Here is a 25,296-nt window from a genome sequence, read left to right as displayed (position 1 = left end):
GTTGCGTTCTTAAGCTTATAAGCATGAGATCTAACTAAGGTGAAACAACTTCCTTACTACTTTATCGAATCACTTGTCATTACATATTACATGACTCGAATGTTCGTTCTATTAATAAGCTTTGAGTACTCACTGAAGTTCGCAGACATACAGATTTGCCATTGATTGTCAAAATGTTGCTAAATAAGGCCGAAAATACCAGGCCAGGCCTTAAAAGGGCATCGGTCCGAGTAAGTTTTTGAAACAAAGCCCGGAATCCATCAATCTCTTTCACTGGGCCAAGTAAGGGCCCTGGCTTGCTATGATGCTATCCAAGTTGAGGCCATATGGGCCTGGGCCAGCCTAATCCACTAATAGCCTGGCTTACCTCTAAACTAATTACAGAAAAGAGCCAAATTTTCTGCTGTAAGACTGTAACAGAGAACCTTCATTTTTTAAAGTAAATGTGGCAAAAAATATAACCATTACCAAAAAAAAAAAGAAGAAAGAATAGTGGTATCATGAGCTTAATGTTTGATAACCTAGTGGCCCCTGAGTTCCTTCAGTTTTTGGATCAGATTTTCCCATAATAGATGGCATCCAGGGGAATAATTTACCAAGCTCCTTGCTGATTACACTCGCGGTTGGTTGCTTATTGTTGATCCCGAACTTTGCTCTTTCTATGCCCTCCATTATATCTTCTCTTGAAACTGCTTCTCCACCTGTTTACAAACAAATAAAGTTCAAAAATATTAAAATCCAATTTAAACATCAGCAAGATGATTTGAAAAACTAAAATGAATGTTCAGATTCTGTATTTGGTAAATACAGATCATATTGTAAACCGAAGGAAAATTTCTGAAGTCACATGAAGCGGAAACAAGGGTACATGATATGCTGGCTTCCTTAGGAGGTAAAGTCCTCTTGTGACTTGTGCACATGTGGAGTTGCAGACAAAAAAAATGGGAGGATGGTTTGGGGGGGAGGGGGGTAGGGTGTGTAGAGTTAATGAATGTTTAGCTAAAGCGTGTAAACTGCATCACATATAGGCATATAGCTGAGATTCTTACCTCTGCGCGCAGCAAGTAATGCAGCTTCATTGACAATGTTGGCAAGATCAGCACCAACAAGGCCTTGGGTGAGGGATGCAACAAGGTTGCAGATAAGCTGTTTATCTTCCTCAAGAGGAATATTTCTTAAATGCACAGCCAGTATCTTTTTCCTCCCTTCTTCATCTGGCTCTCCTACAAGAACTTTCCTTGAGAAGCGACCAGGACGACAAAGAGCCTGATCTAATGCTTCAGGTCTGTTTGTTGCAGCAATAACAATCACCTTTGTATCTGACTCAAACCCATCCATTTCTGTCAGCAACTGCCAGTAAAAAAAAAAAAAAAAAAAAAAAAAAAAAAAAAAACCCAACTCTCAGTCTAATACACAGGGTAAGTGGTAAAAAACTCCAACACATCCAATGGACCTCAGATAGGCATATAAACAGTCGAAATAAACAAGCAACTATGAGAAACCAGGAATTACATAGTAGGTTAATTAGCCTACATACAGTACATAGATAACACAGTGAAGTTTTCACATCATGTATTGAATGCTGTGAAAAAAAATCGGGGTGGGGAAGATGATAAACCAAAAAAAAAAAGAGCAGACATCAAAAGATATCAGGGGCTAAACAAACAAAGCCATCCACATAAATGATAAATCAATAAAGCTTACATGATGAAGGAACTCTTAAGGAAGAATAACCAAGTACAATGAAAAGAACTAAGGCTCACCATGTGTTTTCTTTCTTTTTATTTTCTATCTGTTTTTTTTTTTTTTTTTTTTTTTTTTTTTTTTTTTTGGGTTGTGGGGGGGGGGAGGGGGGGATTATGGAGCTTTCAACAAGATGCACCAATATTTATATGCAAGATAAAGTTACCTGGTTGAGTGTCTGATCACGTTCATCATTGAAACTTCTACCCCGCCTTCCTCCAACAGCATCAAGTTCATCAATGAATATAATTGATGGAGCACATTTCCTTGCAACACTGAAAAGTTCTCTAATACGTGCAGCTCCTCTCCCGACAAACAACTCAACAAATTCACTGGCAGATACAGAGAAGAATGGTACACCAGCTTCGCCTGCCACAGCACGGGCTAGCAAGGTTTTTCCAGTTCCAGGAGGACCTACCAGCAGAACACCTCGCGGTAACCTTGCTCCTAATTTGTTGTAATTGATAGCACCTTGAAGGCACAATACTATCTACAAAGAAAAAAATTATTGTACTAATGAGAGGTCGATGATGGTTTTGACTTGAGTTAAGATATTGCTGAACCCAAACAAGATGGCTATATTTTCTAGACATAAAACATTCCCATATAGCTACCCTCGCAGTAACATTCCCAAATATCTTAGATTTATGTCTAGATATTTTCCTTTTCCCTTAAATTCTACTTTGCATAAACATTCCCATATGGCTTAGAGAAGTCTCATTAGAGGGGTTTGCAGGCACACAGCAAAACATAATTGCTTTCCAACCTCCACACAATAAGTCTTTCTTAGAAAATCTTTGCAAAGGAAAAAAGTCAACCAACTAAACTTTGATCTTCAACATTAGCTATTCACACATTTGTATGTAAAATGTAGTTTTGCAAAGTCGCATTCTGATGGCCATCAAAACACAACTCCACCCTTTGGTAATTTCTTCTCAAATTTCCATGACAACCACCACTAGAGCAGTAATGAAAGTACTGAAAATATATGAAGAGCACTACATGTTTGAGGGTAGAATTGCATTATTATGTACAGTGGCATAGGATTTTTTAGACAAAAGTAGCTCATCACAATTACCACCATCTATTACCGCCTAGGCGCCTACAAATGAGTTGTCAGAGTAACAAGAGCTATAGGATGCTAAGATCCATGAGTTATCCCAAAGCAAGGTCCAGACATCAACTTAAGATGCCATTCACCATACGGTTTAGGAGCATAGCTACAGCCAACCAGTTACAGGTCTTTTTATGTCTCTAGAAGACTAAAACTCTATTCTAGTCTACAGGATTGCTCATGCAAAGAAATCCTTTTGATGAGAATAAATCAGCCGTGATTTGAACATAAAAAAACTGGCAGCTCCTGGTCTTGAAATCTACTTGATAAAGATGAACATGCTCATCTCACATACTGGCCACCATGAACTTCCAAAAAAAAGAAGCTGCCCGGTTGTCCCATACCCTCAAATTACCTTATATTGCCAAAGCCTCTGATTCTAAAATCTGAGCAAGTATTTATTCACAAAAGCCTTAGGTGGTTGCCTAATTTCAATAATCAACATCTATCACTACATTCACTGCCTTCAAAGAAGGCTAAACAAAGACAATATGGAACAGTAAATCAGAGTAAACATGTTTCTGTCTTATGAGTGCATCTAATTTTACAAGGTGGAAGGAAAGATAGCATACCTCCAGGAGCTCAACTTTTGCAGTATCAACACCTTCCACATCATCAAAGCTAACAGCCTGATTACTAGGCTTTCGTTTCTTCGCAGGACCATTAGAAGCATAAAGTTGTCGATACAGCAGCCACATTAACGGAGCCAGTGGAATCCACAATGTCAAGATAGTGAGTAATATACTCCTGAATGACATTAGTGCTGATTGAGGAGCTGAACTGTATGTAATTCCCTTTTCTCTCATCAAACCTAGCAGAAAGCTTTCGTCATTATCAACCTTTCTTGTAGCATACTGCCACTCAGGAGCAGCAGATTTTTTCCTAGTGCCTTTTGCAGGCACACCTGTGGTACTAACTTCAGTGGTAACCCCAGCCACGGCAGCAACTCCACCAACTACATTCTCAGCTTGATCATTCTCCAAACCTGAATTCTCTTCCTCTGATTGAGGAGATTCAACATTAGGAGCCTTAGTATTGTAGTATATCCGGCGAGACCCTTCTTCGAAAAGAACTTTCGAGGCAGACCCGGTTTGAATGCTCATTACCAAGTCCGAATAAGGAACAACTTTAGGTGATGGAATCGACATTAACTTCACAAACAAATAACAAACTCCTAAAGCAAAGGAAATTGAAGTGGCAAGGGTAACCTTCTTCATATGCTTTCTCAAAAACATCCCAAAACCATTCAACGTTGATCTAACTGAAACCCTTTTCAATCTTAATGACAACAACCTCAACCTCAACCTCGGCCGCAATCGTAACGAAAACCTCCTCTTTACATCAAAAAACTCCCTATTCTCCAAAAGGGCATCTTTATTTTTACTAGTTCTATCACTAATTGACCTTACTTTACTACAACAAACAACCTCAGGCAACAAATTCCTATAAATTTGAGGCTTCATTGAATAAAAAGAAGCACAACCATAATTGGGAAATACAGAATAAGATCTACATATACAGCTATCAAAAGACTTGGCTCTAACAGCATGAAATTTATAATTTCTGGGATTACCCACTACTCCACAACTAGAAACCAGGCAAAAAGATGACATTTTTAATATGTAAATGTGAAATTGCTACTGAAATTGACCCATCAAAATTATAATCGGCAATCAATTGTAAAACCCAATTCTTTATACTGTTAATCAGAGTAATAATCAAGCTTAAATCCAAAAAAAAGCAACCATAAAAATTGAGCTTCTTCAGCAGTATAGGTGAAGAAATAAAGGGAGATATGAAATTAATTCTACCTCGAATAATATAATGCTCCTGAAGATTGAAGAGGTGGGATTGTGTAGAACAGAAGAAGTTGCTTCAACCTTTGGGGGATGATTGGGATATCATAGATAAGAATAGTTTTCGACTTAAACCCCTTTTGTATGGTTTTGGTGATTGGTTATATGGTGAAAATCTAAGGAGCCTAAGTTTGGGACGGATCTCATATTCTCATGTGGAGTTGTAAATTTTTATTTTATATTTTGGAAAAATATCATGCTATATAATGAAATTATATCAGTTTATTTTGGAATCAATTTAGATGTTGGAGTTTATAAAGTACACACGTCAAAAAATCACAACTGTATGAAATACGGGTAATCTTTAAAAGACTTTTTGAAAGACGCCTCTTAACAACTTTTTCAAACTCAATTTCGACGGTTTGGTTAGTAACAAATCATCAGCAGCGGAAATCATTATTAAAGATAGCACTGGAGCACTTATCAAGGCATCTACATTCGACCTCGGCAACACCAAAGTATTTTGGCGGAAGTTACGTCTCTTCATAAAGGAGTCTAACTAGCTTTTCAATGTGATATTCAAAACATTGAAATTGAAGGTGATAACCTATTAGTCATCAACTCAATAATAGACATTTGGGCAATACCTTGAAAGATTGAGCATATTATCAAAGACACTCGTTTTCTCTCCTTTCTCAGTTTCGCAATTGGAGTATCCAACACGTCTACCAAGAGGCAAATCGCGCAGCGGATTGGATAGCTAATGTGGGTCATTTAGTATGTGGTAGTATGGATATGGATGTTTGTAATAACTCTAGTCTGTTTTTATTTTTTCTTCTGATATATTAGGAATTTCTCTCATGAGAAGGCCTAAAGCTAAACCTATTTAATTTGATAAGAAGATAAGTACCATGAAGGAATCTAAGAGCATCCATTATGGTTGTGCAAAGACCTGCTAACAATTTATAAATAATTGCTAGCTACATGCTAGCCATTGTGGAGCTACAACTTCTTATAGTTAAACCAAACTACATAACTCTATCCACCCAACACACATACATTGATTTGTTTAATATTTGGTTTTTTTTTTTTAAATTTTTTTTATAATTTACTTATTACAAAAGGATGTAGCTTACTATTGTAGAGGATGTAATTTAAATTTTGTAGCTTGGAGATCAATGAGGTGGCAAGGCATATAGCTAACTACCGTGGATGCTCTTATTTAGTTTGTGTGTTGGTGGTTCCAAATTCCAATAAATTAGTTTGGGAGCCTTAAAATTAGTAGCTTTATGAAATAAATAGAACTATAGAAGTAGAAAAAAAAAAATGTAAATGAACAAAACCATAGGATTTATTAATTTTCACTTAATTCATGCATTTTTGCATGGTACTATAAATATCTGATTTTTTCTCAGCGGCTAATTATATGTGTTTCCTGCATCTTAAGGAGCTCTTATCCTAATATATAGCATATGAGCACCAAGAATACATGGTCCATAACACATGGTAGAACCATCCTTTAACATCTAACAGACCCTCACTAGTCGAGCACTAACTAGTCGAGCATGTAACATACAGAAGTCAGAACCACCCTTTAACATAGTACCAATCACTCGACCAGCTTTCTCCAATGCTGTAAACCATTTCACAGCAGCTTCCTCTGGAACACCACTTTTTTCGTAATGATTTCCTCAAAAAGTCAATACAACATCAGGAAACATTTTGGCAGATGAACCAGCAATATATACAGGAGCCCCTTTAGCGAGCAAAACCCAGACTTTCTGCCTATGCTCTGAAATCTCATGTTGTACATAACTTTATGTGGCTGCTCTCTCAAAAATGCATCACAAAAGCCCCCACCTTTTTACTTTTGAAAGAACTCATTTATCTTGTGAATGGAGTATATAAGAAGATTTCCGGCCAGGTCCCCTTACTGAGATAAGCTGACAAGGGGGAGTGATGCAACTAGGAAGTAAACTTTTTGTAACTGAAGCAGAACATAACTCCAGTTCATAATGTGGCAGACGCTTTGTTGTATAAAACATCCGGCAAAAGATCAGAATGCATTATCCTCTGAAGTGTATGTACGAAACCACTGTCACTTTATCAGGATGAACAAGAGAGGGAAAAGGAAAGGCCCTAGTTTGCAGAGTGGGTGACCAGCCAGATCAACCATTTAAATGCAACCTCAAGGACAGGAAAGGGTTCATAATAAAAGAAATTGTGAGGGAGTGACACAGATGACAGATATGTCAATAATCAAGTACACCCATTCATGTGAAAATATAAGGATAGTAAGTTTTCCTATTAGCTATATAGGCATAAATCGTCTCTACCTTCTGGCAAGGCAAAAGTACTTCATGACCTGCTGCAATGTGATTCACAACCTGCAAAAAATGCATGACATTAGCATCTGCTAAAAAAATAGCATTAAATCAACATCACCTAAATGCAATACGAAGAAATATGTAGTTTCCAATTGACCCATGATCTCATAAGCAAATCCTATGTTAGTCTGTTGATTTAATTGAAAAAACAGCAGCAGTTTTTTAGTAGTAATCACCTAAACGGCTAAACCGCATGGTGTGCCTTTTGTAGGTAGTAATCGACAATCATTACTAAAGTATTCTATCTGATAACTAATTAGACATTCTTCTGCAGACTGCCAGACATTACAAAGCAAAAGCTAAGGTCATCCAGTCCAATTAGATAAGACTACAAGAGTTGGGAAGAACCTTAGATGGATACTGTAGTAAACATCTTGATTGTTATCTGCTTGTAGGTAAGAAGGTAACTAAAGGAACATAAATACTTACTAAAAGAAAAAATGAGATCCATTTTAATGGCTAAATATACTGTTGGAAGAAGGCAAACAAACGATATTGGGCAGAAAAAATCCTCAAAATCAAGGATAGAATTGGAAACTAAGAATCAACCATTGACTACAAAAAATGAACACCAACACAGCAACCCACATCTAAAAATCCACACCCACGGCCACACCCACACATTAAGATGAAACTAAGTTCAGCGTAAAAATGCTATCCAACTTCATATCACCATTCTAATAATATCACTAACTAATATGCTAGCAATGACACCCAAAATCAAGAAAGTATTCTCAATTTACCATATCCTGGACTAAAATATGGATAAATAAACAGAAAAACAATTCATCTGTACATGACGGCACAATAGTTTCAGATTTAATGACTACCAGCTAGGTATTTCAAACAGGACGAACAGAAGAACACAAGTACATAACATACACATCAAAGACGCACCAACCAGATGGTTAGTTACCAACCTCTCCAAATCATAAAGTACATTTAGATTAAAACAACATAAGTTGGAGACAAAGTTAAACCAAAAGAGCAAAGCAACTTAAGTTAGATGAAAATTTTATTTAGTTATTTTATTTTTTTTTTTTAAAAAAAAAAAAGAAAGAAAATTAGCAGAAAAAGTTACCTGTGGTAACTTAGTAAACTTGCCTCATTGACATCAGGAAGACCAATCAATTTACCGAATATAAATATGCAACTCACATCTATAATTTTATAAACTGCCAATATGATACCATCGCACCACGCTTCCAAAATAAGAGTAGTTGAACAGGATTCAGCAGAATGAGTTAAGACCTGTGTTGTTATAGGCTTATAGCTCTAAAATTTTGGCAAGAGAGCCATTCACATCGGTACAACAAAACCTTCAATGTATGAATGCTCAGTACATCCAACAAAACCATCAAAATCTGAAATGCTGTCAATAATGGAAAAGAGCGGTCTCGTTCACTGCATGGCAGGCCCATAAAAGGTTGTTGATTAGTCCAAAAGCTTCTAAACACCATCAGCAGCATTTTTGGTTTCTCCTCATATGTCAAGGCGTAACATAAGATCTTTCACTTCCACCTCCTTGACGTTATGATGCAAAGCTTCAGACACCATCAATCCTTATATTCAGGGTGACCAGGGAGGCTTACGACATGGTTTATGAAGATGTTAAATTCATGACAGTGGGATCAGGTCTTCATCATAGTAAACCACCTGTACAGCATAAGTAAAGATGCCCCAATTTTGCTACACCAGTTTTGATATCTCTGCTAAGAAACAGCTGAGGATTGATGCAGTAACAGCAGATCTTCCGTGTGACAGAGGCCAAGTAAAGAAACAAGTAGATCATATAAAGATAACAGTTACAGAAGTATAAGGCTTTGTCAGGGTATAACACTTCCAAAGCAAAATTGCACATTGGCCACTTACCCAGGTCCTGAACGGATGAATCAGTAGCCTAGCATGTGAAAGCTGCAGCTACATATGCCACATTTGGCCCAATACATTTCCAATTGTCTCTCTGAGTATTGGAAACTTCTATTTCCAACTTGATTTACTACTTATGTCCTTTTAGACCCAGGTGACCTGATGAACACTCCCTCCTTGATCAGCCCCGTCTTACTATGGCTGCTAGCACAGAGGTAGCCTGATCCCTTCCTAGAGTCATGTGATCCTGTCATGACCCCGCACACTTTGAAAGAGGCCAAAAGCCTTGTCAGTCATTGCCTTTCTTCACTTATGCGCTCATCGATTTGTCCTTGCCCTTCGGATTTCAAAATTACGTTAGGTCCTACAAGGCTACAACTGCCACAATAACCTTAACCCATTCTGAACAATTACCAACTAATGGATATAAAGAGACTTCTGACCAAAAAGGAAAAAAAAAATATCTTTCCAACTGAGATGGTCTAGGTAGTAGGGACCAGCTAAATGGAAAAACCCTTCCATAGTGCATTACAGGATCAGGCATTCGCCCAAATTTCCAAGGATCCTCACTGCTGTCACATCAGAGTCCAGGCCATTTTGCAACTGATCACTGAGAGAACCAGCACCTTTAGCAATCTTCAGGATTCACTGAGAGAACCAGCACCTTTAGCAATCTTCAGGATTTGGCTTTTTGCCCCAAACTATTTGGTTAGTCGGTAACTTCCCACAAGTTGCGCACTTGTATGCACTTTGTTCTTGATAGTTGATAACAAAATAATTTTGCACTTCAACTTTTACAAGGCAATCAAACACTTCATTCACCTTTTTGGTGGCTTTCAGTGTGGCATACAACCAGCACTTAGCTTAGTACAAGGGTTGAATCCCCAACCTCCGGTCCTCCGGATATCAATATAATGGTAAAATTTATCTCTCTTTCTGAGTTTCTATATCTAGTCGCAGTGACGGACTAACGGGTGACCACTGCTTAATCAGAGACAACCACTTTGAATCAACAGCACTCTCAAGAAATGGAAATTCCAAGTCCTCCATCAGTCATATGATTGTAGTTGTTTACCTAACACAAGGTATCAGCTACTACAGTTATCAACCTTATCATCATACACTTCAATCTTTTCTCATATAATTAATCCAAAATTGAAAATTACTAGGATAAAAGTACACCAAGACTAAGGTCAGATTACTATGCTAGTTAACTTTACTTAATGAAAGTCTATCCATACAAAAGGTACCCAGGGAAATGTGATAACATCAGTATATCAGTGCAACTTCACAATCTTTTCATTTAGCAAGATAGTCAAAATAAAAAATCCAAAAAACTTAGAAATATTACTTACCTTATGTCGAAAGTAAGCAAGACAAAGAGACACATACTGAAAGTCTGGAACTCAAAAGCTCTTCAGTACTGCCAAAACAGCTGTGTATTCATCTGCAATTAGTACATATAACAAGCATTCTGCTTAGTACCAAGACTGTGGCGTTGTGACCATATCTGCTATGAGGACAAAAATAAAAAAAAACCAACTCTTTGTATCTTCAAAATGACGGATCAATCATTTCACAACTTCATTGAGGCTTGGAAAATGGAAACACGACTGACTAAACAAGCACGGTATGGTCAAACTCACAGATTCATGTGTACCAAAAGTAACTAATATGCATCTGAAAATGAATGCTGCAATGAGCAAAGGAAGCATCTAAGCAACCATTACCACTGTGAGGTGAGCAGCTCAAAAAATAGCACAATAAAAGAGGTATGCAGAGTAAAATGCAGCAAAAGAAAACAAGAGCTAAAGATAGAAATAGAGATAGAGTCCATAGAGAGACTAGGCTTGTAGGCTCTAGCACTGACATTACTTCATTTACGCTGGAGCCCAAACTTACTAGATTTGAATATTGAGCTTCAGTTCAAAGGATGCCAAACCAATGAGTAATATACAACTAAAGGTCTACATATCGCCTTACATTTCAATACTCGATACTTCGATAGTCAATATATGGTTATAGTATGGAGAAAACGACCACAGAAATGATCAATAATACTAAAGACCTTCATCAATTGGGTGCATAATGCTAAATCTTCCGTAGACAATGTACAAGCATAATCCACTCCCTGTGATTTAAATATAACACCAAACATATCATGGATTTCATTCAGAAATAAAAAGAAAAAAAGGATAACAGCAAAAAAAATGGAAAGTCAAAAAAGAGTGAACTTCATTAAAAATGATTGGACTTCAACAGCCAAACAACATAAAGGAGCAAAAGCTTGATTCTCCCCATCCCCCTTAACTAACTACAACCATGAAAAGTTGTTTTTTTTTTCCCGAAGGAGTGAGATTACATAATGACTAAATTTTAATATTAAAAACTCTATTGCAAACCTTAATTCCCTGTAACAAAGCCCTCTTTGCGGCCCTCAAACCCTGGCCTCATAAGCTTCTTTTCTCTCTTATCAATTTTCGATTGCTTCTTTTTGTCCTTCTTGGCCTTAATATTCTCATTTCTCTTATCCTGCTTCCCTCGCTTCATCTTCTCAGTAGTTTCAATCCTCTGCTTCCACTTCTCAACACTCTTGGCATGCTTCTTCTTATCCTTCTGTAAACTTTTCTTCAGCAGCTTGGGATCATCATGCACTTTATTTCCCATTGTCCTCTCCATTGCTGACTTCCAAGAGTGCTGCTTTGCCAACTCACCACCCTTTTCCGGATCCTTCATTGCCTCTTCCAGCTTCTGAGCTCTTTGTAGCTCCTTCTCCTTCGACAATCTCCTCTTCTTCTTCTTATTAGATACTGCAATTAGAAACAACAAAAAGTAGACAATTTTCAGTTCCCATGTTCACTATTGTCCATCATAGTAACTACTTCCATCAATCCAACCTCGAAAAACATTTTAGCCATTTCAACATCTCATGATTTCATACATATATAAACCCATTAACACTATAGAGCGGCACATAAATTCTACAATATCAAATTTATAGTACAAAGTAAACTCAACACATTAATTCTACAATGGATCGTATTAACAAAATATATGTTGGACCATGTCATCTAACAAAATTAGTTAGCACAAGAACAATAAAACAGTAAAGATGTTACTGACTTTCAAAGATTGAATGATTAACCTTGCTGCAATTTACAAGAATGTGAACATATAATTCAACAGAAACAAGACATAAGTTACAAAAAGAAATAAAACCAATGCAAACAATAGCGAATTTCCGATCATAAAATTGAAATAACATCAAAGAAATTCTTACCATCATCACTAGAAGCAGCTAATTTCACCTTCCCAAACTCAATTCCTTTAGCAGCTTCAGAAACTTCCTTCTCAATATTATCTCTTTCATTTTCTTTCTTCTCCTTAACCTCTACATTCTCCACCTTATCATCATCCCTCCACCTCTTCCTCCCATCCTTCATCTCTCTCCTCTCCGCCTTCCTCTGCTTCCCCTCGCCGCTTCCATCGCCTCGGCTCGCTCGCAACTCCTCAATCCTCCTATGCAACCTCTGCCTCAGCTCCTCATATGTCACCGACCTCTTATCATCATCCAAATTCCTCAAATTCAACCCACTGCCACCACCATTATCCTCCTCATCATCATCGTCATTATCTGAATCTTTCTTCACCGATTTTTTGCTCTCCAATGACTCCTTCAACAAATCTAGGGTTGATTTCGACGATTTCTCAGGGTCTAATCGATCACGTCTCGATTTCTTCGTGTTTTCAATCGATTTAAGCTTCGCTTCTGCTTTCGCTGCTTTGGATAACCCTTGAAACCACGGTTTTTCATCGTCGTTCGTCGGAAGGTAGAACTTCGCCGGAATTAACTCCACAAGCTTGTCGAAGAAGCTAGCATGGTCTTTGACTAAGGTTTTGATGTCGCCGACAACGTCGGAGGAGTTTCCGGCGACTGCGGCGGCGGTGATATCGTCGGCGGCGATAATTAGGGCGTCGGAAGTTTGCTTCTTCTTCTTCATTTTTCGAATTGCGACGATAAAAAGAAGGGTGAAGAAGAAAGCTGGGTTTTGAGTGAGAGAGAAGAGTTTTTTTGTTTTTAGGGTTGCGAAAGATGTTTTTGTTTTTGTTTTGTTTTTTTTTTTTTTTTTTTTTTTTGTACGAATTTTTTGCTCCAATATTAGTTCCAAAGGCCCAGCTTTTGCTCTTTGTTCAATTGGGAGCCCAACCAATCCTACTTTCGAGCCTATATATTGAGTTTGATGCTCATTGATGAAGAGTAGATCGAGTAAAACTGACTCGTTTTAAGTATTTGATTTGGATCATACATGTGTGTCAGTGTATGGCTTAAGATTGGTATCTTCTAAATGAAGTTAAATTAAGATTGGTATGGTTGACGGAGGGTGACAGGAACTCGAAATTTTTTCACCAGAGAGCATCTAGCAGAAAGAGGCGCAATACTATTCATAAATTAATTGACGATGATGGTGAAATTTGTATGGGTGATGAGAAGGTGGGCAGCGTTGCGGTTGCTTATTTCCGTCAATTGTTCACTTCTTCCAACCCCCCTCTGATTCAGCAGGCATTATATTCCTTTCAGGCTAGAGTTATATCAGATATGAACTCAGCTCTGCTAGCTGCATACTTGTGATGAAGTTAAGTATGCTCTGAGCCAAATGGACCCAATCAAAGCCCTGGGCCCGGATAGTATATGTCCCTCGTTTTTTCAATCTTACTGGCATATTGTTGGTCCGTCGGTCACTAGTTGTATGTTGTCTATTCTGCGGGATGCTCCTATCCCTCATTTCTTGAATCGTACTTATATTGCCCTTATTCCGAAAAAAGATAATGTTGATCGTATGGTTGATTTTAGACCAATTTCATCATGCAATGTGGTGTATAAATTGGTTTCGAAAGTGCTTGCGAATAGGCTGAAAATTTTTCTCGATAAAATTATTTCTGTTAATCAGAGTGCTTTTACCCCGAGTCGTCTGATAACGGATAATATTCTGGTTGCTTTCGAATTATTTCATTATATGAAAAATTTGCCGAAGAAGGGTGGGTGTATGGCTATGAAGTTAGATATGTCAAAAGCGTACGATAGAATTGAGTAGGATTTTCTGGAGGCAGTTCTGGAAAAATTTGGCTTTGATCAGAGTTGGAGGAGTAATGTGATGAATTGTGTTAGATCGGTTTCTTTTTCTGTGCTTGTGAATGGCCAGCCTACGGATGAGTTTTCTCCGGGAAGGGGTATTAGGCAGGGTGGCCCGATATCTCCATATTTGTTTATCTTATGTGCTGAGGTCTTTTCGCATCTTCTTAGGGAGGCAGAGGAGCGCGGTAGTCTCAGGGTTGTACGGATTACTCCTTCTTCTCCGTCTATTAGCCACTTGTTGTTTGCCGATGATTGTATTATTTTTTCTAAAGCAGCGGTGGGAGATGCGGAGGTCATTCAAGATATCCTTAGTACGTATGAGCTGTCGTCGGGTCAAAAAATTAATTTTAACAAAACGACTATTTCTTTTAGCAAGGGCGTCTTGGAGTTGAAGCGCACGGAGCTTGCAAGTATGCTTGGGGTTCGTATTGTTGACATCCATGATCGTTATTTGGGACTTCTTACGGTTGTTGGGAGATCCAAGAAGGTGATTACTAGGGGTGTCAAGGAGAAGCTCCGGAAGAAGCTCCAAGGGTGGAAGGGGATGGTTCTTTCTAAGGCGGGTAGGGAGGTTATGATAAAGGCGGTGGCCCAATCTCTCCCTACCTACGCAATGAGTGTTTTTAAATTTCCATCGTCCTTTTGTGATGAATTACGGTCCTTGGTGTCACAGTTTTGGTGGGGTCAAAAACAAGGGGAGCGTAAGATACATTGGTTAGCTTGGAAGAAGCTTTGTAAACCCAAGAATGAGGGTGGTCTTGGTTTTCGAGATTTCAAGCTTTTTAATTGGGCTTTGTTGGGAAAGCAAGCTTGGAGATTACTATTGAAACCGGGTAGCCTATTGGAGAGTGTTCTTAAAGGGAGGTATTATCCTAATTCCTCTTTTCTAGAAGCTGATGTTGGAACTAATCCAAGTTATACTTGGAGAGGGATAGCGGAGGCAAGGTGGGTAGTTTGAAGGGGGATGAGATGGAGGATTAGCAATGGTGAATCTGTACGGATATGGGGAGACCCTTGGATGCTAAGCACGCAGTCCCATTTGGTAATTTCTCCTCGATCGGATGAAATTAGTGCTAATGTTGCCTGATTCTGCTTGCTGGAATTTTGAAAAATTGCAGCAGATTTTTTTGCCGTTTGAGTATGATCGGATTGTTAGTATCCCGTTGAGTTCAAAGTTGCCGAATGATAGCATTTGCTGGGATTTGGAGAAGAGTGGGGAGTACTTTGTGAAGTCACCTTATAAAGCAATTTTTGATGACAATTGGAAGTGTGACGAGGCAGCTACTTCTGTTTATGCTTACACAATTTGGAAGAGAATTTGGCAGCTTCAAGCTCTACCCCAAGTCAAGGTGTTTTCTTGGAGAGCTTGCCAAAATGCGCTCCCTACTCGCCGTAATATCAGCTATCGCATTAAGGATTATGATTCGGATTGCTGCATTTGTGAGAGAGACTATGAGACAACTATCCATGCCCTTAGAGATTGTAAGCTAGCTCGTGATGTCTGGAGTAAGAGCCGGTTTGCTCATGTGGCTCTGTCACGAACTAGTAATGTGGTTGATTGGTGGGACGGATGTTTTGGGGAGTTTGATGACTTTGATGCTGCTAGTATCATTACTTTGTGCTAGGCTATTTGGGGTGCTCGTAATTCATGGATTATGGAAGGAGTGGCGCCTACCCCAGAGGATATTGTTAGCTATGCGGAGAAGACTAGTTGCGAGGTTGTTAAGGAGTTGACTAAGAGTAATTCTGCAGCTGTTGGGGTGTCTTTACCTGCCTCGTGGTCTCCCCCTGACGCTAGCTGGTGCAAGGTGAACGTAGATGCTGGTGTTGTTGGCGTAATGGGTACGGGTTTGGGTGTTGTCCTCAGGGATGAAAATGGGGCTGTTCCTATGTGTGGAGTTGCTTAGTCCCTTGACAGGTGGGACACGGATGTGGCAGAGACAAAAGCTATCCTCTTTGGGATGCAGTTGGCAAGGGATGCAAGGGTTGTCAAATTGGTGGTGGAAAGTGACTGTTTGCAGGTTGTTCAAGCTCTCAAGAATAAGGCAGAAGGTTCTAGCTCTTTATCTTTAATTTTAGATGACATTTTACTCTTTTGTTCTTATTTTTCTAGTGTTAGTTAGTCTTTTGTGAAGAGGGGAGGGAACAAAGTGGCCCACGATTTGGCTCATCTTCAACCTTGGGTGGATGGTCATCGTGTGTGGTTTGATGATTTCCCGTCTCATGTAATTGATCTTACTTCGACTGATTTGGTTAATTAATCTTGCCCTTTGGGGTTTCTTCAAAAAAAAAAAAAAGGATTGGTATCTTCTAAACGGCTTATAAGTTACAGTGTATGTGTTATTGTTACAATAATAAATTAAAGGTATGATATCAAGTACTGTATTTTTTATATATCATGGGCTAACTTAATCAAAATTATTATCGTCAATCCATATGTGTCATCGATTCTTGTAGTGATATTTCCATTTGAATCTTATATGCACCTCTTATCAATGTACGATTATGATAAACTATGAGAGGGTTTGAACTATTCATAAGGATTTAAATAAAAGCTACTCCGTATTTTATTATATATATACCATTTGAAGCACTTTAAATTTGTAAATACAATATCATCTAGGTTTTTTTTTTTTTTTAATTTTTTTTAGGAACGTTTAGTGGAATTTATTCATTATCGGAAAAAGAGTCCATCAAAACATAAGGGGTTATATCGCTCGAACAATGATTAACCCACGTTTGTTCTACACCAAAGAGCTCTAATCTAGATTTAATTTGTATGACTATGAATTTTTAGGAGTGCAAAAAATAATGATGTAAATAAATGATCCTGTACATAAAAAGGAAATTTTTTTGGATGCAAAGGTGAGGTGTTAATTTAAATTGCTACCTGCTAGATCATGTCTCATGGGTTGATTCTAATAATATACTTCAATCATGAATATTTTTTATTTATCTATTTAGGGCTTGTTCTGTTCAGCTTAATTTCAGTTCAGTTCATTTCAGCTCCTATAGATTCAATTCAGTTCATAATTTCCTTCTCTCATAAACAATTCATTTCAACTCTATTTAGTTCAGTTCCTAATTTTCTTATCTCATAAACAATTTATTTTATCTCTATTCAGTTCAGTTCCTTATTTCCTTTCTCTCATAAACAATTCATTTCGGCTCTATTCAGTTCAGTTCCTAATTTCCTTATCTCATAAACAATTCATTTCAGCTCTATTCAGTTCAGTTTCAATCAGTTCAGTTCAGTTCAATTGTTTTTAGTAAATCGAAACAGACCCTTAGTCCAAGATGCTTGAACATCAATTTTAAGCGTGATCATTAATGCATTAAAATTTAAATAATATATGATTAATTAATCATATTTATAGTCATGATGAATCTCATGGCACATTATCCTCTAACTTTATTAATTAATATTTATAATTATATCCTATATAATATAATTGACACAATTAAACTTGATATACTCATTAATTTAATAATCCGACTATTTGTATGTACGTAATTAAATATTAGGGAAAATTATATTTAAAAGTTGATATTATGAAATTATATAACAAAATCTTACTTATAACATTAATTTTTAATATATTAATGAATTAAAAAAAAATACTTGTATTATAATCCAAGTTAACACTTATCTACTAAATTGCAAAAAGTCAAACTGTGTCACTAATTTAAAATCGGTAGAATATTAATGAGCTATCGAGAAGGATCCAATCATTCTTAGGCAAAATTTAATACACCTTCCATGTCCTAACATGTCACCATAAACCCTTTTAAAACAAAGGTTAAAGGAACATTCTTTTCCACTCAATTGTGGCTAACATGCAATATTGTTATTGTCAAAAATTCCTAAAAGTGGAAAATAATCAAAATATAATTCCAATAAAAAAGAGAAAATAAAATAAAGAAAGGAATTACACAAAATTCCCCCCAATCAGTTCCCAGGTCCCAGAGTCAAATGTTCATAATTTCTGGTTGGTCTATCTCATTTTTGGTCTTCATCAAATAAATTTGCCAGAATTTCCAACACATCAACAAGATTTTGGTAGAAATTATACTTTTTCCTAGATTTTTGGCCCCAAATTCCTAAGAGTTTAGTTAATTTTCTACTTCTAGATCACCGTTGTTTACAGAAGAAGTCGCTTCTGGGGTTTCTACTCTCATGGTATCTTTCTTCCTTTCGTTATAACTTATGATTTTTTGATTTTGAAACCATATTATTGATCGCTTAACAAATTCCAGTTGACTCTGATTGAAGAATAATCGTGGGGTTTAATGGGGTTTTCTCAGATTTTGAATTTTCTTATGTAAATTGTCATTTATTCTGTGATTTGCGGGCATTTTTCGCGTGATCTTTCAGTTTCTGGGTTCAAATTTGTGCTATCTCATTTGATTTAGTTGGTTTGATATGCTGTATTGGTCTGTTAAGCTGTAAACTTAATTGGGTGTTGAATAGCTACTACATGCATAGATGATTATATGCTATGTATGTCAATGTTGGCTGGATGAGTACGAAATCATGATAAAATCACGCGTCAATTGATGTTACTTTGCTTACTTTTTGCCTCGTTTAGGGCTAAACAGAACAATTACCTGTGATTATTATTGAAAACATATGCAATTCCACTTCTAAATTTTGTTCTTTTGCATTTGCATTGAATTCCCAGAAACTTGGTGCTGTTCAGTTGGGGCAAGTTGCAACATGCTAATAAGAGTGGTAGGGGAATATTGGGGACTTAAATCTCGTGTTAGATAGTAGGATGGAAAAGAAGAAAATAGATGAAGATGATTCTGGACCATCATCACCTAAACTAGTGGACAGATTTGGGTTTATAAAGCCAGAAAGTAGCAGTTCTCCTGATCAATTGAAGAGGAGCAAGTCGACATCTGGATCCGAGAGGTAATTATTGGGGAATTTCTAGTTGTCTCAGCAATAATGATAACTACATCTGCAATTCTTTGTTGGTTTTGTCATTTTTGGCTTTTGGGAAATTTTGAATGCATAATTTGATGACTCATGACTTAATGTTTTATGTAAGATGATGTTCATTTGACACTTTTCTATCAATTGCAAGTGTCTACTTTTTTTTCCCTTACAATCGTTAAGGATAGCATAAGCTTAGTATGAAAACTGTTGTTTCTATCTCAACCAACTGGACTGCCTTTGTAAACTTTAATAACAGATCACACTTTGACCTAATTCTATCCTTTCATCGCTTTGATAGCATAATGCTTAATGGAACAGTGTGCCAGTGATACTACTCGCTTACAGTTGTTTGTTTGCTTGTTTTTTTCCTTCCGTGTTTTAGCTATTCACAACTTATACACTGTTGCATTTGTTGATGCATGAAAATTTGTCTTTTGCTCAGTATACATAGGCAACATAGCCGAGTCTTCAAAATTACATACCCCTCCTTTCCATTTATCTCTCTGTTTTTTGTTTCCCATGTATTTATTGATTACACACATGAGATGGATACCTTTCACAGGGAGGAAAGAAGAGTTCGAAAATGGAGAAAGATGATTGGGGTTGGTGGGAGTGATTGGAAGCATTATGTAAAGAGGAAACCTCTTGTGGTTAAAAGACGTATCAGAAAAGGTATTCCTGATTGTTTGAGGGGCCTAGTTTGGCAATTAATCTCTGGAAGTCGTGATCTCTTGCTCATGAATCCTGGGGTCTATGAGGTAATCATCCTCCCTTTTTTTTAAAAAACCTTAGAGGTCAGGTTCTATCCTTTTCCTGGGGAGTTAATGATGCATTACCTTGTGGCTTTTGGGCTAAAGTCAACTAAATATGATTGATTCAACTTGCATGTGTTTCTTATTTCATGAAGTAATAGACAATCATTGATTTGTTGGGTATTGAAGTAATGGTCAATTTGAAACCTCTTTGTTAAAGAGGTAAGGTTTATAGAACTAAGGGTAGGAGTTTATTTGGAGGTATTGGGTTTGGACTTTACGCATTATTGCTAACTTTTTCTGGAAGTCTCATGTGTACAATTTAGCACTATAAAGGAGAGAAATAAACTTGCCAATATCCAATTGGACCCTGGGTTATACAACTAAAACAATCTTTCTGCGTCACATGGAAAACAAATGTACTCTCGCTAGGAATGAATTTCTCTTTTCAAGATAGTTTCAATTAATCGAATTTGCTCAAGCTTGTGAACTCATTGTATTTTGGGAGATTTTAGAAGCAATGGCTGTTGTTTGATTGAGCTTTTGATCTCATGTGTACAGCAATCTCAGTGTTCCTTGGGACAGTTCTTGTGATTGGTTCCACAACTGTTAAGCAATATCTTGGTATTTTTGTATCTACGTATTTTTCTATCAGTAGTTATTTAATATTTGGTTTGTCAAATAGTCTTCTATCATTCTATGAAATCAAGAAACCTATTTTAGTCTGTTAATTTTTGTCTCCTACCCAAGTTGAAGTAGTCTGCATTACTCTGCAGTTTCAAATGTGTCTAAATGCTGCTAATTTTTGCCTCAAGTGCCACACCATAGGTACTGTATTTCTTGGTGGTGAAATTTGATCATTTTATTATATTTTTATAAATGAGAAATGTCTGACAAGCTCTACCGTGCATTTTTTCTGGCTTATCTCGTTATCTGTATTGAGCAAAAGTTACACCGATCCCATTTGATGATATACGAGTCAATGTTTTAGGACTCTTGATATGCTTAGTGATCTAGATCTAAAATTACCGGGTCTTTCTCTTTCCCATTTTTTCAAGTAGGGTGGGGTGTACCCTTACAAGATTCTGATGCATGTGTATCATAATAATTAGCATATCATTTTTATGTGACATTAGCAGATCATGATGATCACCTCCTATTTATCTATGTTGGTTATGTGTCATTTGTCAATTGTCTTGCCTCTTTAAGTCTTAAACTTAAGCATGTTGCTGTTTTAACTCAAGAATATCAATGGATTTTTATCGTCCAGTTGTGTGTATATTGAGTGACTTTATAACCAATTGGTGCCTCATAGCTCAACATGTAGAGTTGGTTTTGAGTATTTGTAACGTGTCTCTGGATTAAGGCTTTGATTGATTGATTGCGAAGTGTCTCTGGAGGGCATTGCTCTTTTCACTTCCATTTTGTTTATTTTCTGTATTAGGTTGCATGTATTGATGCCATTTACTATTTTTTGGCAGCAACTGGTTATATATGAAACTTCAGCGTCAGAGCTGGACATTATTCGAGATATATCACGTACTTTCCCGTCTCATGTCTTCTTCCAGCAAAGGCATGGTCCTGGTCAGAGATCACTCTACAACGTTCTAAAAGCATATTCTGTATATGACAGAGATGTTGGATATGTTCAGGTTTGTTATATCCTGTAACTTCCTTTCAGGTGAGGACTTGTCAACTATAAATTTCTTGATGAATCTGTTTTCTGGAATGCAGGGTATGGGGTTCATAGCTGGTCTACTGCTTCTTTATATGAGCGAGGAGGATGCATTTTGGTTGCTGGTTGCATTGCTTAAAGGAGCTGTTCATGCCCCGATGGAAGGGTTATATCTGGTAATATATGATTATATGCATGAGTGATGTATTATTTGGTTTCGACTTTATATAGTCCCATTCAATTGTTATTTTAATCACTTTTGCTGTACTATCAATCTTCCCAACACATGCTTTGGACTAATGTCCATATGCAAAGTTATGGCTAGAGTTATTGTTAGCTTGTATCTGTTGTAAATAACTTTTAGGACTTTGTGAATGTATGTCATGTACATGGCAATACTGCTCTTGGCTGGTGAGAGCCCTGAGAGAGTGAGAGTTGCTGGGTTGTGGAGGACTATTCAGAAAGTTGTGAAGAAACATTGAGCAATGACTATAACATAACTACAATTGCTACAACATGAGCATGTTTTATGAATAGAAATGTGGTCAATGAACCCTGTTTTGGTATTATAAGTTCTGGACCTTCCGGTTCTAGATATTTAGGTTAAATTTAAGTGAATGAGGTTTATGTAGAAAATAATGTTCATTGTTAGGTGCCACTGTGCCACTGGCTATTCACTTTTGTGCTTGTAGTCATAGTTGCAGCTAATATTATGGTGATGGACTGACGGTTGTTGAAAATAAAAGAGGTAGTAATTAATCAAGGGAGCTGTCCAAAATATTTTGAATGCTTACTGTGTCTGAGAGATTGCTGTGTTAAAGGTGTGTTTTAAGCCTTAAATTGAAAAGCAGGGACCTATTTTTGATCCGTTAGTTAAACTTAGGAGATTAACCTTTAGAACCATCAAGTTCACTGAAAATACTGATTCTGTCCTTGATGCTTTCTTTATATTTATTTTGTATAGTTCTTGAGTTCTAGGGTTGTCCTAACATAATAGCCTATCCCCTTGTTTGGGGCTTTGGTGTAGTGTTGTACCAGGATGGTCATCATCAATATGACTCTCTCTCTCTCTCATAGTCCATAGTAGATTCTTGCACGTCTGTTCTGAAAAAGTAAACCAAAAAGGACCAAGTTGAACCTACCTTGTGGTCTGGCTAGAAAGATTACAATATAAGCCATTGACCCAGAGTGTGGAGTCCATGATGATGAACTCAACGATGTTTGCAGGACCTATTACAGGTAGCACAGATGCCAAAAAGTCTATGACATGGCATGACTGGCATTATGGCAGTATTTGGGCAAGATGTTTAAGATGGTGCTCCCATGGGATGGCTGCTTCAGTGGTGTTTTTGTGTTTGTCTTTAACTCTTGGGCTTTTAACATAGCGTAACCTGTGGTCTATGGGTGTGTCCTTTGTTGCAATCTTCTTCATATTATAAAGACGTCTGATTTATTTATTATACGGAAAGTCTATCTCTGTTAACTTTCTCTTATAAAACTGTGGTCTTTTCTAACTCTTGGAAGTTATTACCTGAATTTCAAGCGTTGATGTTTTCTCCTCCGTTAATACTTATGGGTATAGATATATGACTCTTTTACTGTGTCCAGTCAGGATTGCCTTTGGTACAACAATACCTCTTTCAGTTTGATCTTTTGGTGAAAGAATACTTGCCCAAGCTTGGAGATCATTTTTCTCAAGAGTTGATAAACCCCAGCATGTATGCAAGTCAATGGTTCATTACTGTGTTCTCTTATTCTTTTCCCTTTCACTTGGCCCTCCGAATTTGGGATGTCTTTCTTTATGAGGTTAGTCAATTACTTTAATATTTTTGATTATATAAAAAAAAAATCCCCTAATGTTTCGGTATTCCTGGAATTGTGTTCATGATTTTTCCCCCTTCGTGGACAGGGTGTAAAAGTTGTCTTCAGAGTTGGTTTGGCCCTCTTGAAGAGTTGTCAAGATGACTTGGTGAGCATTTGTACAATTTTCTGCTTTTAAGTTTAGCTTTTATTGGGGATAATAAAGATGAAGAATTGTATTTATATTGTACTTATCATGGCATCATGGAACAATATGTGCACGGATGTGGTGGCCTTACTTGAATGGTTAATAATAAGAAAGGTTGTGGAGGACTTGTATGTGTGGGTGTTACATGTGTTCTCGTGTTATTCTTGGATCAATTATATGTAGAGTCTGATTTCCCATGGGTTGTGAGTGAGTTTGTGACTGAGTTGGTTCATTTCTTATGTCTATTTCTCTGTTGCTTTTTGTTTAAACCCTGATTTTATTTGTACTTGGCTGCTGATGATTGAAGTGTTTTATTTGATTATCAGACGAAGTTACCTTTTGAGTCACTCATACATGCGTTGAAAAATTTTCCCGAAGAAGTGATGGACCCTGATACATTGTTGCCCTTGGCCTACTCAATCAAGGTTAGCACTTCCATCTTTATTACTAGTATATAACTCAGTTTCTCTTATGTGTTAAAATATCTTAGATATATGATGGGTTAAAGTGTTAGATGGCTGCCTTTTCATGGACATCTTATATGATCAAGTATTCAAGAATAATTGGGCTGTTTTGGGGTTTTCTGACTAATAGGATGGTAATTTTGGAAGAAAATCACCTAGCAATGGATGATTTTGTTGATCTTTGAGGCTGGGTGGTTGTGAATTGTTATAATCGAAGTTGTAACTTAGCCAAAAACTTGTTTTTGCTGTTAACCCGAAGCTTTTTAAAAAATATCTATTTACATATTCTACAGGATGTACTTGTGGAACCTCACACACTTCCCTAATATACTACAGGCTGTACACTGTACTTGGTGGAACCTCTCACTTCCTTACCTAACACCAAAATAAATTAATGTCAAAATGATCCTAAAGAAAGATATGGCTAATTTGGCAGGGTCCTAGATTATTTTTGGAATGAATTTAAATGTGGTTTTGGTACAGTTTCCTCCCTAATTTTATAATGTTATAGAAGGTAACTTTTGCATGCTTACATTTCATCTCAAGCCAGGTTTCCCTTGACTAAAATTTTCGTATCTTATTCTAATTCAGTACTCCGTATAATTAATACTTCGTCAACTTTTGATGCCTAGATTTCAAAACGTTTGGAAGAATTGAAACTTGAATATGAGAAAGTACATGGGAAAGAAGGCCAATCCATTATCACAAGAGGGAAGCAGAAGCAGCTATTAGAAAGGAATGGTTCTTCTCGTCATAGCAAGCGAGCTGAGAAGCAGAAAGGAGAATTAATTCAGTCTCCTGAAGCTGTCTTGCTACAAAAACTCTCATTGCGGAGACATTTCTCTCATCGAAAGGCAGAATATGACAAGCTCGATGGGTCAGTAACTCAATCTGGTCAAGAGTTACAAAGACGTGATTCTCAGCTTATGTCTAGACATGCCACTAGTTAATACAACAAACATTGATTCTTTCATTCTTTCATAGTGTGATTGTACATTTGGGTGAATGTATACAAAACATTAGCGCCTTTAGGCCAATATGATTGCTTATGCGATCTGATTTTTGTGGATATAGATATGTCTTCTTAGTAATACAATCATGGTGATTTTTTGAAAGTAGGTGGCTGTTTCGTCATGAATATGTATACGTATTTCTTCAGCAGATGGAGGTATACTGGTTTAGCTTAAGCCTTTTGTCAATTTCTGGCCTGTAATATGTTTTTGTTTTCCAGATATACTCTACGTAGCAATGCAGTCAAAACAGTGTAATTCAAGCAAAACAGAAACGATAGGTGTGCTGATATTGACAAGTAAGTTTGTGTTTATCAGTATGAACAACTAAGTACTCATACAAGTTCCAGTATTATTCAAGCAAATATTCAATTGAATTGTAATCAACGACGAACAATAACA

General features: G+C 37.1%; 3 protein-coding genes across 3 annotated transcripts; 1 reads left to right on the top strand and 2 right to left on the bottom strand.

Moving 5' to 3' along the window:
• Positions 1–412: 412 nt before the first annotated feature.
• On the bottom strand, positions 413–4,813 carry LOC145591243 (putative inactive ATP-dependent zinc metalloprotease FTSHI 3, chloroplastic). The gene is made up of 4 exons (XM_081647646.1): positions 3,430–4,813; positions 1,910–2,233; positions 1,050–1,350; positions 413–701 (listed from the first exon to the last, which is right to left on the bottom strand). Exons 1-4 carry the CDS (start codon positions 4,468–4,470, stop codon positions 499–501), a joined length of 1,869 nt encoding a protein of 622 aa, XP_081503772.1. The 5' UTR covers positions 4,471–4,813; the 3' UTR covers positions 413–498.
• Positions 4,814–11,120: 6,307 nt separating this feature from the next.
• Positions 11,121–12,988, bottom strand: LOC145591242 (uncharacterized). The gene is made up of 2 exons (XM_081647645.1): positions 12,190–12,988; positions 11,121–11,719 (listed from the first exon to the last, which is right to left on the bottom strand). The coding sequence occupies exons 1-2, from the start codon at positions 12,908–12,910 to the stop codon at positions 11,313–11,315; spliced, it is 1,128 nt and encodes a 375-aa protein (XP_081503771.1). The 5' UTR covers positions 12,911–12,988; the 3' UTR covers positions 11,121–11,312.
• A 4,893-nt stretch (positions 12,989–17,881) lies between these two features.
• LOC145591239 (uncharacterized) lies at positions 17,882–25,118 on the top strand. The gene is made up of 9 exons (XM_081647644.1): positions 17,882–18,223; positions 18,726–18,958; positions 19,548–19,743; positions 21,219–21,389; positions 21,472–21,588; positions 23,021–23,218; positions 23,322–23,381; positions 23,747–23,845; positions 24,517–25,118. Exons 2-9 carry the CDS (start codon positions 18,819–18,821, stop codon positions 24,832–24,834), a joined length of 1,299 nt encoding a protein of 432 aa, XP_081503770.1. The 5' UTR covers positions 17,882–18,223; positions 18,726–18,818; the 3' UTR covers positions 24,835–25,118.
• The last annotated feature ends 178 nt before the right edge of the window (positions 25,119–25,296 follow it).

Source organism: Chenopodium album, chromosome 18 (assembly GCF_948465745.1).
Source record: "Chenopodium album chromosome 18, dcCheAlbu1.1, whole genome shotgun sequence".
NCBI classification, from domain to species: domain Eukaryota; kingdom Viridiplantae; phylum Streptophyta; class Magnoliopsida; order Caryophyllales; family Amaranthaceae; genus Chenopodium; species Chenopodium album.
Note: the sequence above shows the minus strand (reverse complement) of the source record. Positions and strands in the feature narration are given on the sequence as shown.